Source organism: Eleginops maclovinus, chromosome 4 (assembly GCF_036324505.1).
Source record: "Eleginops maclovinus isolate JMC-PN-2008 ecotype Puerto Natales chromosome 4, JC_Emac_rtc_rv5, whole genome shotgun sequence".
In the NCBI taxonomy this organism is placed as follows: domain Eukaryota; kingdom Metazoa; phylum Chordata; class Actinopteri; order Perciformes; family Eleginopidae; genus Eleginops; species Eleginops maclovinus.
Genome location: NC_086352.1, coordinates 22973856 through 22989558, shown reverse-complemented (window position 1 = coordinate 22989558; position 15703 = coordinate 22973856). Strand labels below are relative to the sequence as shown.

The window sequence follows — 15703 nt, the reverse complement described above, 5'->3', positions numbered from 1 at the left end:
ACAAAAAAAGCTTAGCACATGACTGCGCCACAACTTTGCTATTGTCGTTTGATATGATTTTTGTGTTTTTTGTGCCACGCTCTTAATCAAATATTCACTGATTGGATTATGTAATGGTCTGTGTAGTATCCGTATGTCTAACTGCACTGTCTCCTCTGGTTTGTGTCTTGTTTTGTCTGGTGAGATAGTCACCCAGGATAATGGGGCAGGTTTGTGCACAATCTAGTGTGTCTTGACCTGTGCTTCGATCCTCACATTTGTACTTTTGCATTTGAATCTCTTTTCCTACTGTATCAGTTTTCTTTTGTGTGCTATGTCTCATCAAAGTCAGAGAAATTAAAGATAGAGATAGTTTAGTTTTGAGACAGGATTGATGTTTAAAGTGAACTATGCAATTCTGATCCAATTAAACAGTTTTAAATAGAGAGACTATCTTCTCATAGGAAGCCAACTGTGTGTTTTGCAACGTGCCAAAAAAAAAAAACAGGCCTGGCTCTTTAAAAAGGGAAAAGAAACTTTTCCAGCCAGGACAGAGGAAAGGCCATGGACATTTAAAGTGAAAGCCAATTGTTTGGACTGTAAGATATCAACTATCTTTCTAAGTAGAATTTTCGTTGGTGTTCGCACAACATTCAAAGTTTCCCCCTACTCCTCTATTCAAAAAGTCTTCAGGTGTTCACCAAGGGATGAACGAAAACTCCACATTAAATCTTGTTTTTGCATCCTTATGATATTGAACATGATCCCATCATTCAAACTTTTCTCTAGAAATGTACCAAACTAAAAAAAATAGGGAATACAGACAGAGGGCGTATTTTCTGCTGCTACAGACACCGTCATACTCTGCTAGTGGGTCCTAAAGCATAATTTAGACTGATTCTTTTTAAATACACTTATTATTTACGAGAATCCTACTCATTATGACTTTAATTTCATATTCCAGCTCTGTTGTGATTAAAAGGGTGTACAGCGCTCTGTGTAGGGTGTAATTCTCCTTCTCCAGGTCAATTTCTTGACCTTCTTTTGGCTTTAAAATTATGCTGAGTCTCAGCTAATCTTCATCATTCGTACAAAACTGCAGCATACTGAATGCTGCTGCAAATTGACCTTTTCAGAGTTTATTGTGTTTGAAAGATACCATCTCTTCGTTGTCCTCCTTCCCTAGTTGCTCCCCCTCAACCTGCTGCAGAGGATGGGGACCGATACAGACGTAGGTTCAACATGAGGATGCTCGTTCCTGGACGCCCTGTGAAGGAGACGCCAGCGACCCCCCCTCCTGTGCCCACAGAGAGACCCGCCTACAGGGAGAAGTTTATTCCACCCGAGCTGAGCATGTGGGACTACTTTGTGGCCAAGGTAATGCATATCATTCTACATATGTGAAATACACTAATGAGACCTGTGACTCATACTCTACGGGCTATTTAAAATATATTCCGCCATCACTCTTGGTTATCTGCCTTTTTCATTAGCTTTTTCTATTTCATCATTATTAGCCCTTCCTGCCACTGTCAGACAGCAACGCTCTGTGTGACTCAGACGAAAGTGGCGCTGAAGATGACGAAGATGATGACGATGCATTTCTTTCTGACACTCAGATAACAGAGCACTCTGACCCTAACTCCTACAGGTAGAGCTCATCCTCTGTTGTTTCTCTGATGCCTAATATGTATCCTTTGCTTTTAGACTTTAAACGTTCTGTTGTCTGTCTGTGTGATATGTAGCTGGGCTCTGATCCGCCTGGTAATGGTGAAGCTGGCTCATCATAACGTCAAGAACTTCCTCCCACTCACAGGCCTCGACTTCACAGGTACACAGTCAGCTTTGCTCCTAAATAAATACTTAAATGTAATATACAGAACAATGCGACTGTAATGAGTTACTATGTTTTACAAACATCAATAAACCAATGATTGTGATTGTGTCACAGACCTGCCAGTCACCTCCCCTCTCAGCAACGCTGTGTTGAAGACTTTAGAGAATTGGGAGCAGCTACTGCTGGAGCGAATGAACAAGTTTGATGCCCCGCCCCCCAACTACATCAACACTTATCCTACTGACCTCAGTGCAGGAGGGGGCCCCGCCATACTCCGACACAAGGCCATGCTGGAGCCAGACAACACACCCTTCAAGTGAGCATTAAATCATACGCATTATACAAAAATATATTCATAAGTGCACACACACTAGGGCTGGGTAAGTGTTAACAACACACACATTTCATTTTACATTAACATTTCTCGTCCGTTACCTAGTAGTAACTTCACTGCAGTACTAACACGAACTAACTCATATTTCATAATGACTTTAGTGCAGCTCAGGAGCCTAGATGATGCAGCGAGACACATGCCGTCACAAGTGATCAACGTGTCTACAGTACAGCCCACAAAAATTGGTTCTAACTAGTTAGAATCATATTGGATAATAAAGCTGAAGTGAAAAGTTTTTTACTGTATTTTACCTTTTCATATCAATAATACTCACTAACACCTTTCATGATATGTATGCCGTATGACATCATATTGTATTCCCTCTGATGAAAATTAACCATGACATAGTGGATACACTCATATGGGACCTATTTATTTTTGTACCTATTTTTTTCGCAGGACAAAGAACCAACAGTCCTTTCCAGCCCGACGTCTTTGGCATTTCCTGGTCAAACAGGAAGTTCTTCAGGAGACTTTGATCCGTTACATCTTTACTAAAAAAAGGAAGCAGTGTGAGGTCAGCAGCCCTATTGCATATAAAAAAAAATGTCTGCTTGTTTTTTAGTTCAGTTTTCATTAGCTTTGATGATTTTACCCATCATGGTTTTATTTCACAAGTCATGTTAGTTTACATTATTCACTTCTCCCTGTGATACCTAGGGGTTTACCCATGTATCTCAATCCTTCATATTACCATTATCATTGCGTTTTCTCCTTCATCTTAAATAAAGTATGCGACAGTTCACTGCTTACTGTGATGTCTGGATCTATTTATTATCGTCTAATATTGCATTACAGACTGCTACTGTAGTTGCCAGTGAACATTGGACCAACATTCCTGGGATTATGGTCCTGGATGCTAAGTTTCTTATTATTACAAAACCTGATTGCTTAAAATTAAAGTGAAGCCCTTAGATCTGTAGTACTTTTCTCCATTCTTCATGCTACATGCCTGTAGCTCCATGCTAATTAGGTGATCTATGTTTAGAGTTCCATTTTATCAGCATGTATACATCAGAGATCCTGTCAACATTTTTACGTTTTCTTTTCATTCCATGTTTGTGCATGTATTTTGTGTTGTGCCGTGTTGGTGTGTTGTGTGTCCATATTGCCTCTGTGTGTGTTGTGTAGTCTGTAGATAACCATATGGACCGTTTAAGCCCAAACTGCATAGCAGGAGCTAGCAGTCCCTATAAGGTAGTATCACTTACTGCACCAGTGTAGGCCCCTGCCTCTGTCCTTCTGACTGTCTGTTAGGGAGAGTCACTGTAGAGCCAAGCTTGAAGGAGGAAGTGCAATAAACTAAAATAATGATGGTGCACTCTTTGCACAGGGTTTGCCTGTTGTGGTTGGAAGTACAGTAGCACCAAACTGGGTGAAGTTCTTGATGTCTCCTCCCCAGCTTGGCCTGATAGTGACTTCTCTGGCAATTCTCTAAGACTAAAATCCAATGTGTTATCTTTCAATCTTACGGGGACACCTGTGAACTTTCACTCACACAATCTTACATCCAATCCTCACCGATAACACCTCTCCCTGTGTTTCTCATCCCGTTCTCCTCTCTAGCTGGACTCTTTCTGCGGGATCACATGAAAAAAAAAGAGAGATTTGACTCACTAACTTGCATGCTCACTGTCAGGGCTGTGTAAAGCTTGCTAACTGTTGAGGGTGTTGTCACCGGGGAATCCTTAATCAGTAGTAACTTAACACCTACAATGTTTATGTAACACTATAATAATAGATACTAATAATAATAATTGAAATCATTACATACATTTTTCACATTTTATCTTTGTGATCCCGGAGTCCCCTACTGTAGCTAAATCTTTTTGAAGATGATATATTGTTTTTCTTGGCTTTTTTAGGTTGAAGCAGACCTGGGTTACCCTGGAGGGAAGGCTAAAATCATTCATAAGGAGTCAGATATAATCATGGCATTCGCCATCAATAGGGTAAGTTGTGTGTACACTCACTTATGGGAAACGGTTGCCAAGTTCACTTATCATGTTGAGTTTTCCTTCGTTCTTGTCCCTGTATCCAGGCTAACTCCAATGAGATAGTGCTAGCCTCCACTCATGATGTCCAGGAGGTGGACGTGTCTTCTCTGGTGGCTGTGCAGCCCTACACCTGGATAGGGGACGACTTTGATAAGGAGTCCCGCAGGTGAGGTTCAAAGCAGACTAGGTGGCATTTGTCTGCGCTCAAGCAAACAATTTTAATCATAATTTAAATTTCTGCATCAAGATTGGGCATGATGCTATATATTAAACGTGAAAATACAATGCACACGCTTAGAAAACAAAACAAGAATACTTTGCTTCTCTAAATTCTCCAATTCTGATAGCTTTGTTCGTACTTTGGCCAATATGATGACAACAGTAATTGTGCTCTATGTGGTAATAAAGAGATGTTAAAATATCATATGGGTTTTTTTTGTTTTACAGCTCTGATGACATAGACCATCGATCTTCTCAAACCAACATTGCCCAGACGAGCTCCGTCCCCTTCGCACCACCTCAGATGCAGGTCTCTGCCTCCATGCCATGGCTCGGCAGTGGACAGACCAGCATGGGAGCCAGTGTGGTACGAGTCTATACACTGAAAACACAGATATACATGAACACGACCAAAAAGGGCATTTTTTGTTATGAATTTCCTGGGAATAGCCAGCAGGGGGACACTAAGCTCTGTTTGTAAGTTTAGTGAATATCTGCTTTCACTCAGCAGACTTTTTATTTCATAACATGCATTACTAAGGCTTCATTTAAAGACTCATTAACAGCAAACGTAAGCACGGAACCAACATCTAATACAAAAGGAAAACTGCAATCAACTTTGCAGTTACATCTGGAGTCTGGGGCCTTCTGCACGGTTTCAGGAGACGTTTATATTTATATTTCTTATCAATGTTGAGCCAATGTGAGCCCTGCCGACTAAACAGCCATCCTGCTGAGTCTATGGAGGCTGCTGCAGAGATGGACACACAAACAAAGATACCGGCAGCTCTCACAGACGGTAACCAAAGCTACACATTTGCGTCACGCTTCCATGCTGCCAGGGTTCTCCATGTCTCAGCCATGTTGACTAATGCCGGTGCTGGAGTTTGATACACAAAGCAAGACCGGGCCGGTTGCCATGCAGGTTGCCATGTTCTCAAATAATTCATCTTTGCTGAATCATGAGTTAATATATACATTGATGTTTTTATTGTTGTTTTTCAGATTATGAAGAGGAATCTGAACAATGTGAAGAGAATGACATCCCATCCCATATATCAGTATTGTAAGTGGCAACATTGAAGCTTGTGAATAGGAGGTCATCAGCAGTAAACACTTTGATTATCTTTTGGTTAATATATCCACATCTTCTCTTACCCTTTTTGTATGTCGCCTGCCTCCACCTCTCTACCTGTCTTTGTCCCTCTTTTTCTTACTCTACCTCTCTCTTTGTGTGTCTGTGTGTGTGTCAGACATGACAGGGGCTCAGGACGGTAGTGTGAGAATGTTTGAATGGAACCGACCTCAGCAGCTCATTTGCTTCAGACAAGCAGGCAACGCTAGAGTCACCCGGCTCTATTTCAACTCCCAGGGCAATAAGGTACACACACACACACACACACACACACACACACACACACACACACACACACACACTGCAATATCTGTGTTTTGTCTATGCTGTGTGAACATCCTGATTTCACCGTACTCTTCTTGTAGTGTGGAGTTGCTGACGGAGAGGGCTTCCTCAGTCTCTGGCAGGTCAACCAGACATCCTCCAACCCCAAACCCTACTTGGTGAGGTCCCTTCCACCCCTATCACACCCTTAATTGCCACACATGCACATCATCGGACAAAAAAACAAAACATTGAAGTTAATAAGTACTTTTTGTTTATTTTGTCCTGTTCCATTCTAACAGAGCTGGCAGTGCCACACTAAGACGTGCGGTGATTTTGCCTTCATCACGTCCTCCAGCCTCATCGCCACAGCTGGACAGTCCAATGATAACAGGTCAGCTCCTACACCTTCCAACACTAATCTCTCTCTGTTGGTTTCACCCACTAATAACGTCCTTTGTTTTAATTTGTCTACAGAAATGTTTGCCTGTGGGATACTCTGATTTCACCTAGCAATACCATGGTCCATGGTAAGAAATCCCAAATGTGTCAAACATTTTTTATTCAATTTTTATTCCTGAAAATCAAGTTGTTTTTCAGATTTCAATTTGACATTTCTCCCCACCCACCCCTTCAGCGTTCCCATGCCATGAGAACGGGGCCACTGTACTGCAGTATGCTGCTAAACAGCAGCTGCTCATCACTGGAGGCAGAAAGGGCTTTGTGTGTGTGTTTGACATCCGCCAGAGGCAGCTGCTCCACACTTTCCAGGCCCATGACTCAGCCATCAAGGCCCTCGCACTGGATGCCTTCGAGGACTTCTTCGTCACTGGCTCCGCAGAGGGCAACATGAAGGTGACGCACAGCTCCATCACTTATTCACTGACCTGCCAGAACACATTAGCCCTTAAACTGTGATTGTCTGAGAATTAATGTCAGGTACTGACCTACTTGATAAAGTGAGCAAATCCTCTCTCATACCAACATATAATCTATCATATTGATTTATTGGTAAATGGTGAATTTCCACTTAAATAGCTTTTACTTTATGCCTCCTAATGATCCTTGTCCCATGCTGGTTATGGTGGGACATTTGTCAGCTTTGAAACAATGTGTCTGCTCGCTAATTTATTTCAGTTTGACAGGTAAAATATCACTTTGAGAAAGTGTCACAGCCTTCAAATTAATTTGTAATTGAATTAATATTGACAATGACAGTGGCAGTGGCAGTCTACGTTATAAAAATGATAAAGTACTGGAATTAAATCGTAACAGCTCTTTCCTCCTCTCTCTCTCCGCTGTCTCTCCAGGTGTGGAAGATAGCCGGCCACGGGCTCATGCACTCTTTTAGTACCGAACATACCAAGCAGTCCATCTTCCGCAACATCGGTGCCGGTGTGATGCAGGTGGAAACGCGCCCAGGTAACCGTATCTTCACCTGTGGGGCAGACGGCACCCTGAAGATGAGGGTCCTCCCTGACCGCTACAATATCCCCAGCAGCTTGATTGACATCCTGTAACACCTACTTCCACTTCTGAGGGTCCAAAGAGGAAATAAACAGAAAGAAAAAACACAAAAAGCTTACGTTAACACTTGCTAGGCATTAATAGTATACTTGATGAGGGAAGAGGTGGTCAATAGATCATCAAGCTTTTGGCATCTTGAGTGTGCCGTGTTCATGAGTTTACTGATGTAACTCATATCCACAATGGGAAACGGAGCTGCAAATGTTTGTTTTGTTTTTTTCCCTGAAGGCAGAAAAGCAAAGTTACAAGCAAAGGGCCTCATACTTGATTTTGAAGCTAGATTTATTGTCATTTTATTGAAGAATCTCTACTCTTAGAGCGTGTCCATAGGGAAGCTATGCATGTCCTGTTCTCGTTACGCGGTGCAATCACAGGTCTATTGATAGTGCTCTGTAAAAGTGCTCAAGCAAAAATTTAAAAGTGTGTAACTGTCGTCATTTTGTGCCCACAGCTGAAATCTCTTAGCATCTACTGTAACCAGCACTGTGGTTTGTTATTAAGTCAGTGGTTTCCGGTGTGAATCGAAGTTGTTGGAATCTGCATTATGTTTCAATGGTTTTAACCCCCCCTCCCCCACCCCCTGCCTTTTTGCCCGGCTTTTCTCAGCCCTTTTTGGAAGAGTTGATGGTGCATTACCCTCGGCGTGCGTGTGCGTGTGTGCGTGTGCGTGTGCGTGTGTGTGTGTGTGTGTGTACTATATCTGCAATCTGTACGCCTGCCCACCCACCTGTCCTCAAATGCCTGTTTGTGTGGCCCCCTCACTGCTAGAACATTCCTGTTTGGAAGATGACGTGTTTTACTCCTGTGACTGTGATTTCAATGTTTCCATCTGTCTGGTCCGAACCTGAATGCCCCCCCACCCCACCCCCCAGAGCAGAAACACAAAGGTTCACTCCTGGTTTTGCACAAGATTGTTGTATTATTTAAATTATTTATATGTTTGTGTTTGTTTGTTTTTTTGTTTGGTTGACCATTCCTATTTAACTTATTGCCTTTTATTTTAGGAATGTAATGAGTTTTACTGTATCTGACTGGGAGATGTGCAACACAGTCTACTGTATGAAAGTGTGTGTGTTTCCTCGCTAGTTGTTTTTACTGTTTCATCTACAAGGAATAGATATTTGCACTCAAAAATTCTGGAGACACTAAAAGTTTATTTCAAATAAATAGGATACTGAAGAAGAAATGGTTGTATACAAATGAATGTCTGGCTTTATTTGGCCTAGTAGTAAAACGTTTGAGATTTTAATATATAAATGATATATATATAAATATATATATATATATATATATATATATATATTTATATATATATATATATATATATATATATATATATATGAAATACCACAACAGCTTGTACAAACATGAAAGCATTTCTTTATTTTTTGGTTTGTATCATACCAGCTGGATTAGTTGTAACTTTTGTTAAGTGTATCTATGGTATTTATTAAAGAGATTTGTGTTTCTCTCCCTCTTTCGACCCACTATGTGTACTGTATGTAGCTTAAGTGTTTTACCAATGGTCCTACTGGTGTCTGGTGTGTATGTGTGTGTGCATGTAATAATGCAAAAGAAGCCAATATCATGGGTAGACGCTTACTAGGGCACTTGAGCCTAGAGGTGTGTGAGAGAACAGGTCATGGTCAGAGTTTTACCTTTGTAAAGTGAATAAATTCTTTTTATTTCATCAGGGTGATTTGGCGCTGTTGTTTTTTGACTTCCTTTCAAGAGGAATAAGCTATGGCAGGTGTCTATATGTACATGGGGATAACGTGCATTTATAAAAATAAATAAAAATCATGCAAATAAATAAAATATTGAAGCAACTTACAAGACATACGGCTTCAAAGTTTGAGTTGTAATTTTGTTTTGTAGAAAAAACGACTTGATACAAACTGAGAAAAAGTGTTCACACTTAGTAACTGCAAAGACTTACATGTATATCGCAAAAGGGATACACATTATGTATACATAGATTTTTGACAAAAGCACAATAATTATTGACCTTAAGAGGGGTGTATCATGCTTATTTTTAGATGAATTATTTTGGGTTTCTACTAGAATATGCTTACATGCCTTAATGTTGAAAAAAACCTTCCTTTTGTCATTATGTTGAAATATATCTGTCTTAACCTTACATCTGAATTGCATCGTCTTTGCGCCTGTCTCTTCAAGCCCCCCTCTTGAAAAGCCTTTTCTTCTCTGATTTGGCTTTTCAGTATCTAAGCAGAAGAGTGTAAATACTGTTTTTATTAAGATTGGGGCCAGTATATTCTGATGAGCCTGGGTGAAACAGAGAAAGGAGAGTCAAAACTGAATGGATTATTGGATTCTGAATTGTTTTCCCAGAAACTGACTTGGTTTGACAGTTTAGTAGGCACTCCAGATGACCAAATGTAATTTGCAAAACACTGAAAAATGTGTTTTCATAAAATGTCCCCTCTAATTTAAAAAAACGATTATTGACAACAATGTTCTACAGGTATACAACGTTAAGACTGATGTCTACATTTTTCTTGAAACCCCATATAGGACCAGTTTCCAAAGATGAAGTAAATAGTTGTTGGTCAGCAGGCATTTTGCTCTCACTATTTAACAGTCATGTCTTCGTGTTGTCCGTCACATTCAGACCGTTTTCACTCGTCAGAAATGAAGTGGACCACGTAGAGCCTGACGTAGCCCTGGTCCCACACATACAGGTGTCGGTCTTTCGGGCTGTAGGAGAGCATCGCCAGGACCCCACCTGGAGCCCTCAAGTCAAAGGTCATATTCACCGGCTTCCCCTTCAGCAGGTCAAAAGCGAAGGTGACTCTGGTGTCCTTGGTGTCTGTGACATACAGGATGCCACAGGCAATGAAGGCGTTGCCGGCCTTGGTGCGCGGGTAGGTGGTGTTTATGTAGGATGTGACGGAGAAGGTCTTCTGGTCCAGCTGGGCCACTGTGATGCTCTCATCCACACTGGAGGCAAAGATCAGCCACAAGCCGTTCTCATCGGCTGCCAGTTTGAAATAGGTCTTGGAGTTTTGGAGCAGGTAGGCGAGGTTGTGGTACAAAGCGTTTTCTATAGTGAGAGTGTGAAGCCTCTTGTTGTGAAAGTCAAACCTGTGGACAAACAAACAGCAAGTGGTTACCGGGATGTATCAGAAACAATAGGAAATCCTCTAACTATGCTTCACACCGTTCACTATCTGTATACCTGGCAATGCTGGAAGTACCAGCGATGTGATAATAGAAGGACCCGTTGTGAACAGTGTGGCCGCAGCCTTGGTAGAATTTTTTAACATCCACAATGTCGCTGCTGCTGTTCTGGAAGGAGGCGATGCTTTTATACTCCTTTACCAGACGACCTGGAGAAGAACATGCAAAATGTTTACTGCTAACTGCAAAAAAAAATGTGTAAAGCAAGTAGAGATCCAACAGTATAACATCCTTTCATTGCTTTGACTCTCATAACCTTGGTCTAGGTTTAGATTCATATATATGTATCCCTTGTGATATCGTTTGTATCATGCTGCTGGTGTAACCAACCTACCAGAAAAGTGTTCTGCCACCCAAATTCGCTCATCGTTTAGCTCAGCGGTGTCTTTCATATACGTGCCAAAAGTGCTCTCCATCTTTGACACATTCCTTGGGTTGATCAGGGACTTGATCAAGCACTCTGAGGGGAAACAAAGTCACACCAGGGTTAGAGGTTACATCTCTGTCACAGACATTTCAGATGTGGACACACTTCATGAACACAAACCGTTCTTCTTAGCTGGCTTCTCATGTAGTTTCAAACCATTCACAGAGGAGGTTCCATCATTTGGAACTGCGTGTAACAGCCCTGTAAGAAACAGATTGATTTCATGACATCCTAAACGTTCACGACATGGTGTGTGCTTCGCAAATCAAGCTCACCACAACGACCATGCATTAGCTGCTGTGGAGCTTTGCATTATATCACATGATCTTTTTCAGCTAATGGAGCTTCTTAGCATTTTAGGTCCTTAAAGTGCAAAGAAAAAGAAACACAATTCCATGACATCTGGGCAAGCTGGTAGCTTGTGTGATTTGATTGAAGCATCCAGACTTCATGGATCATGTGGTGGGATCAATTTGCACAATAGTATTTCCATGGTCAAGATTAACTTTTTAGCCAAACTGCAGAGTATGTGTTTATACTGTATGTCAACAAAGGCATCTTACCCAGAGAATGAGCAGCCTGAAGGTTGGCTCTGTGGTGCCTTGTTCTTGGAGGCCCCTGAGGGCCAGGAGGTCCTGGGGGGCCGGGAGGACCTGGAGGGCCAGGGGGACCTGTAGAAATAAAATCTATTGTATAACCACTAAACTGAAATACGGCAAAGATAAAGAGTGAAAGACATTTCTTACTCACCCTCAATAATGACGTCATTCGATGGTTGTCCCTTCTCTCCAGGCGGCCCGGCCTCTCCTCGCTCCCCTTCCTCTCCAGGTTCTCCTTTCTCACCTGATGTAGGACATTGTGAATAGCTCCAAGATTGCACTCGTGGACTTAATACACTTTGCTCTATTGTTAAAACCATGAATTACTCCTTTGACTTCCTCTGGTGAATCCTACCATCATACCACTGGGAAGAAGCACAGTGAAGTGAAGTGGGAGAATACTTGGTAGGAGTTTTCCAGTTCATTTAGCTGAAGCCCAAAACCACAGCGATGAATAACATTTGCTAAGAATGTGAGTGAAAGGCGGCTGTCCTGTCATCTACTGTGAATTAAATCGACCGTCATTATGGATAGATCAGAAAACTGTTTGTTGGTTAGTCTTTTGTGTGTGTCTTTTCGTGCGTTTGCTATTCTTAGCCTCAGGTTATACTCAACCCTTTGACTTGTACATTGTACACACGGTTCTTTACTAAAATGGCCAGCATTGCTCGAGGCATTAATACAAGAGTAAAAACTGAGTAGAGCCTCAATTATTTTGTACCTTTTTTTCCTCTTTTCCCATCAGCCCCGGGCTGTCCATTCAGTCCAGGAATGCCATCAGTCCCATTGTAGCCATGCATACCGTCCGCACCGGGTAAACCTTCCGTAACACAAAAAATCTTCACCATGGGCTAAATGGAATACACATTCAGCTGCTATATGGGTCACTAAACCTTAAAAGAGACACGAATAGATGTTAAATTTGGATCCAGAGTGGTTTCTCTTACCAGGCGGTCCTGGTGGTCCTGCAACAGAATGATTAAAGACGTTAGAGAACAAAAAGTGATATTTTGGATATAGTGTGAAGCTTTAAGGATATGAGTAAGACATACCAGCAATGCAGACTCCCTTGGTGCTGTTGCAAATGTCAATCAACAATTTGATCTAAGGGGAAACAGAACAAAGTTTTGCAATACTTTACATGTACGCAACAGGGGCAAAGATGGGATGTGCATTGACAACCCATTTTGCCAGTATTTTGAGTCTTAAAAGTAGCAAGACACTTTTTAAATAGTAACATAACATACCAAGTCATACAGAAAATGTTACTTAGGTCAAAGCAAAATTAACTACATATACTATCAGAACTAAGTAATTGAATAATATTAAATAAATAATATAATTATTATTACTAATATTCTTATATTTAAATGCTGTTGTTGATGTTTAGTTTAATATGTCACAATGCAACAGACTCCATTAACTGATCCAGTTACTGCAGATGTTGAACAACTGTCGTAAAGTTAAACACAGTGTAGTGTAGTAGCAGCATAAAGGCTGAAAGCACAATACAGAAATACTCTTTTGCAACATGAACCATTGGGCTTTCAAATTACATAATTACACAGGATGTTACCCTAACCCTAACCCTGTTTTATTTCAGTGTTGTATTCCAGATGTTGATGCAGCGAAAGTAAGTGATGACAAAATAAAAAGTGATCGATTCTCACCGGGACCATGGAGTAGGTCATCATCATCATCATGTCATCCTGAGGGTGTGCCTTGGGGTAACTCTGTCGATGCTTGTGCTTCATTTCGCTCTTCATCTTCTTCTCTGCTTCCTCTCCCACCTCCTGGCTGACCTCCTGGCTGACCTCCTGACCCTCCACCTGGTGAAGCTCCTGCATCTCATGCTGTAGCTCCTTTTCCAGCTCTTCACTTCTCTTATTCCTGGAAAACTGGTACTGATATTTCGGATGTTCCCCCGCCCTGGACCGCAAACCTGCTGCTCCTTTTGGCACCTCCTGGAGGAACTCCACCACGGAGCTCTGCTCCACCTCCATCAGCTTTACCTCTGCCTGCTGCAGCAGGGCGCGTTGCTGATTCTGCTGGACCAAAAGCACCAAGAGGCCCACAGAGTTCATCAACGCCACCACACATGTCCCATACAGCACCATCCGCTGAGGGAGAGTCATGCTGGGGGTCGGGATCCACATCGTTACCACCTCACCTCCGCTTTTCTGAGGGTCACTCACCAACTTCAGCATTCACACAGGATTCAAATCCAGTCCAGAAGTGAATAACAATGTCCAAGTGTTAAGGCCTGTGGTCCAAGATGCTGACTCCAAAAAATACTAATCAAACTCAAGCCAAATTAATCCAAAAGAAAGGAAGTCATATACTAAATTTAAAGTCCTTTCAAAATTATTTGAAAGTTCAAAATAGAATCCAGTTAGTATCCGTGCTCCTCACGGGTGGTGGTCTGAAGGCAGACTGGTAAATACAGTGCTTGTTGTGTTGTTCACGAAGTGGAGAAGGGTAGTTTATGTGTGTGTGTGTGTGTGTGTGTGTGTGTGTGTGTGTGTGTGTGTGTGTGTGTGTGTGTGTGTGTGTGTGTGTGTGTGTGTGTGTGTGTGTGTGTGTGTGTGTGTGTGCAAACCAGTAATGTAGGAGTGGGCATTACACAATCTTCTGGGCTTGTCTGGGAAGAAACCCCCGCCTGTTCAGTCACCTGATTTATATTCAGCATAACCCATTCTACTGCATTGCCGTGGGCAGATTGACATCACACACACACACACACACACACACACACACACACACACACACACACACACACACACACACACACACACACACACACACACACACACACACAGGCAAGCACTTATGTATAGTGTACACACAAAAGCACTCAAATGCATACATATGAAAGCATGCATTACACCACACAGTCTGACTGCTTATTTTTATTTACATATGTATACGTGTTATTATGAATACTATCACAACGGTCGAGAGCTGCAAACATCGGAGGACATCAAAATGGATTATCATCATTAAAGCTTCCACTGAAGTTGGTTCATGTTCCATCCTCCCAAACTCCTGTATCCTTCCCTTATCTCGCACTAGTCCCTCCTCAAAGCTTCCAACCAGTAACAATGACCTATTTACACTGCTTTCAATTGTGCCAGAAAGGTGACATTTCACCACTCAGTAAAGCCCTGGAAACTCCATGTAGTGGGCCGTTATCACTTAAATAACAATAAAAATAAGTCACCTTATTTTACTTTATTCTGTTCTCTGCTGACATGGAGCACCGCTTTTTTCAGCTGACCTACATGCTCTTGCATCCTTGTGAAACCCCATACAAGAAAACACACACGCAGGAAGTAGACACGCAACATTTGGGTTAGATTCAGGTCCTGTTGACCGGGCGTTTGGTATGTATGCTCCCTCCTGAGGCTGTAGGTCACTGACAGTCAGTTGTTGGACAGCTTGTATTGCTTTGGCAGATGTGTAGATGTGTTCGCTCATACAGTATTAAGAGCACTGAGGTCGTTCCCTTGTTGTCTCTCTTTCACTTTGTAATGCTCTGTGCCCAACCAACTGAGACAGGGAAAGTCAACATTCTATATGTGGATCTCTGATTAAGTAATTGAAGACTGTAAAGTTGCCAAAGTTGCCAAACGATTCAGCCTTATTGGGGATGTATTAAAATAGACACTGTGGTGTAAACATGTCAGCATGGCCAAAAAACGCTTCTCTACCTCAGGTCTCTCAGTGACCTTCTTTCTGTTTCTGCCTTCCTCCCCAGGTGCAGCTGCAGGGAGAGCAGCCTTATCTCTCTTCTTCGTGTCTTCCTTCAAACAGTATCCTCCCATTCTCCTCTTCTATCTGTCCAATAGTCTTTTTTGTGCTATCTTTGAAGTTTTACAAGTTTCAAATGTGTTTTTGAACGCTACATATCACTGAAAATTAAGATCAAATTGAATAATATGAAATCTGGTAATTGGCACATCAGAGAAGATCAAAAGAAGCCAAAAGACACCGCAATAAGTTACCAGATTATATTTATTGAACAACAAAAAACCCTGAATTTCAATGAAACACAATCGAGGGATGGAGGGGAAGTTCATCTTCTAGCTGTTCTCTGACCTTGCAATAACGCTTTAAATGTCAAC

The 15703-nt window shown here is 41.8% G+C and overlaps 2 protein-coding genes across 15 annotated transcripts in view; one reads left to right on the top strand and one right to left on the bottom strand.

Annotated features, from left to right (window-relative positions):
* The window catches only part of dmxl2 (Dmx-like 2), a 34732-nt gene extending 25690 nt beyond the window's left edge, over positions 1-9042 (top strand). For 9 of the 14 annotated variants that reach the window (XM_063881320.1, XM_063881316.1, XM_063881310.1 and 6 more), the window contains 16 exons: positions 1166-1356; positions 1497-1630; positions 1725-1810; positions 1931-2132; positions 2610-2727; positions 3342-3407; positions 4076-4162; positions 4252-4373; positions 4655-4793; positions 5432-5492; positions 5680-5807; positions 5927-6004; positions 6128-6219; positions 6303-6355; positions 6463-6680; positions 7136-9042. In XM_063881320.1, the coding sequence (XP_063737390.1) occupies positions 1166-1356; positions 1497-1630; positions 1725-1810; positions 1931-2132; positions 2610-2727; positions 3342-3407; positions 4076-4162; positions 4252-4373; positions 4655-4793; positions 5432-5492; positions 5680-5807; positions 5927-6004; positions 6128-6219; positions 6303-6355; positions 6463-6680; positions 7136-7345 (1985 nt within the window). In that variant the 3' untranslated portion in view covers positions 7346-9042. The remainder of the gene's footprint in view (positions 1-1165; positions 1357-1496; positions 1631-1724; positions 1811-1930; positions 2133-2609; positions 2728-3341; positions 3408-4075; positions 4163-4251; positions 4374-4654; positions 4794-5431; positions 5493-5679; positions 5808-5926; positions 6005-6127; positions 6220-6302; positions 6356-6462; positions 6681-7135) is intronic. The other 5 variants (XM_063881323.1, XM_063881322.1, XM_063881319.1 and 2 more) reach the window with 1 other exon arrangement.
* Positions 8504-14052, bottom strand: gldn (gliomedin). The gene is made up of 10 exons (XM_063881324.1): positions 13250-14052; positions 12632-12683; positions 12527-12544; positions 12301-12399; positions 11731-11823; positions 11544-11651; positions 11101-11181; positions 10888-11013; positions 10552-10702; positions 8504-10457 (listed from the first exon to the last, which is right to left on the bottom strand). The coding sequence occupies exons 1-10, from the start codon at positions 13784-13786 to the stop codon at positions 9992-9994; spliced, it is 1731 nt and encodes a 576-aa protein (XP_063737394.1). The 5' UTR covers positions 13787-14052; the 3' UTR covers positions 8504-9991.
* Between the last annotated feature and the right edge of the window lie 1651 nt (positions 14053-15703).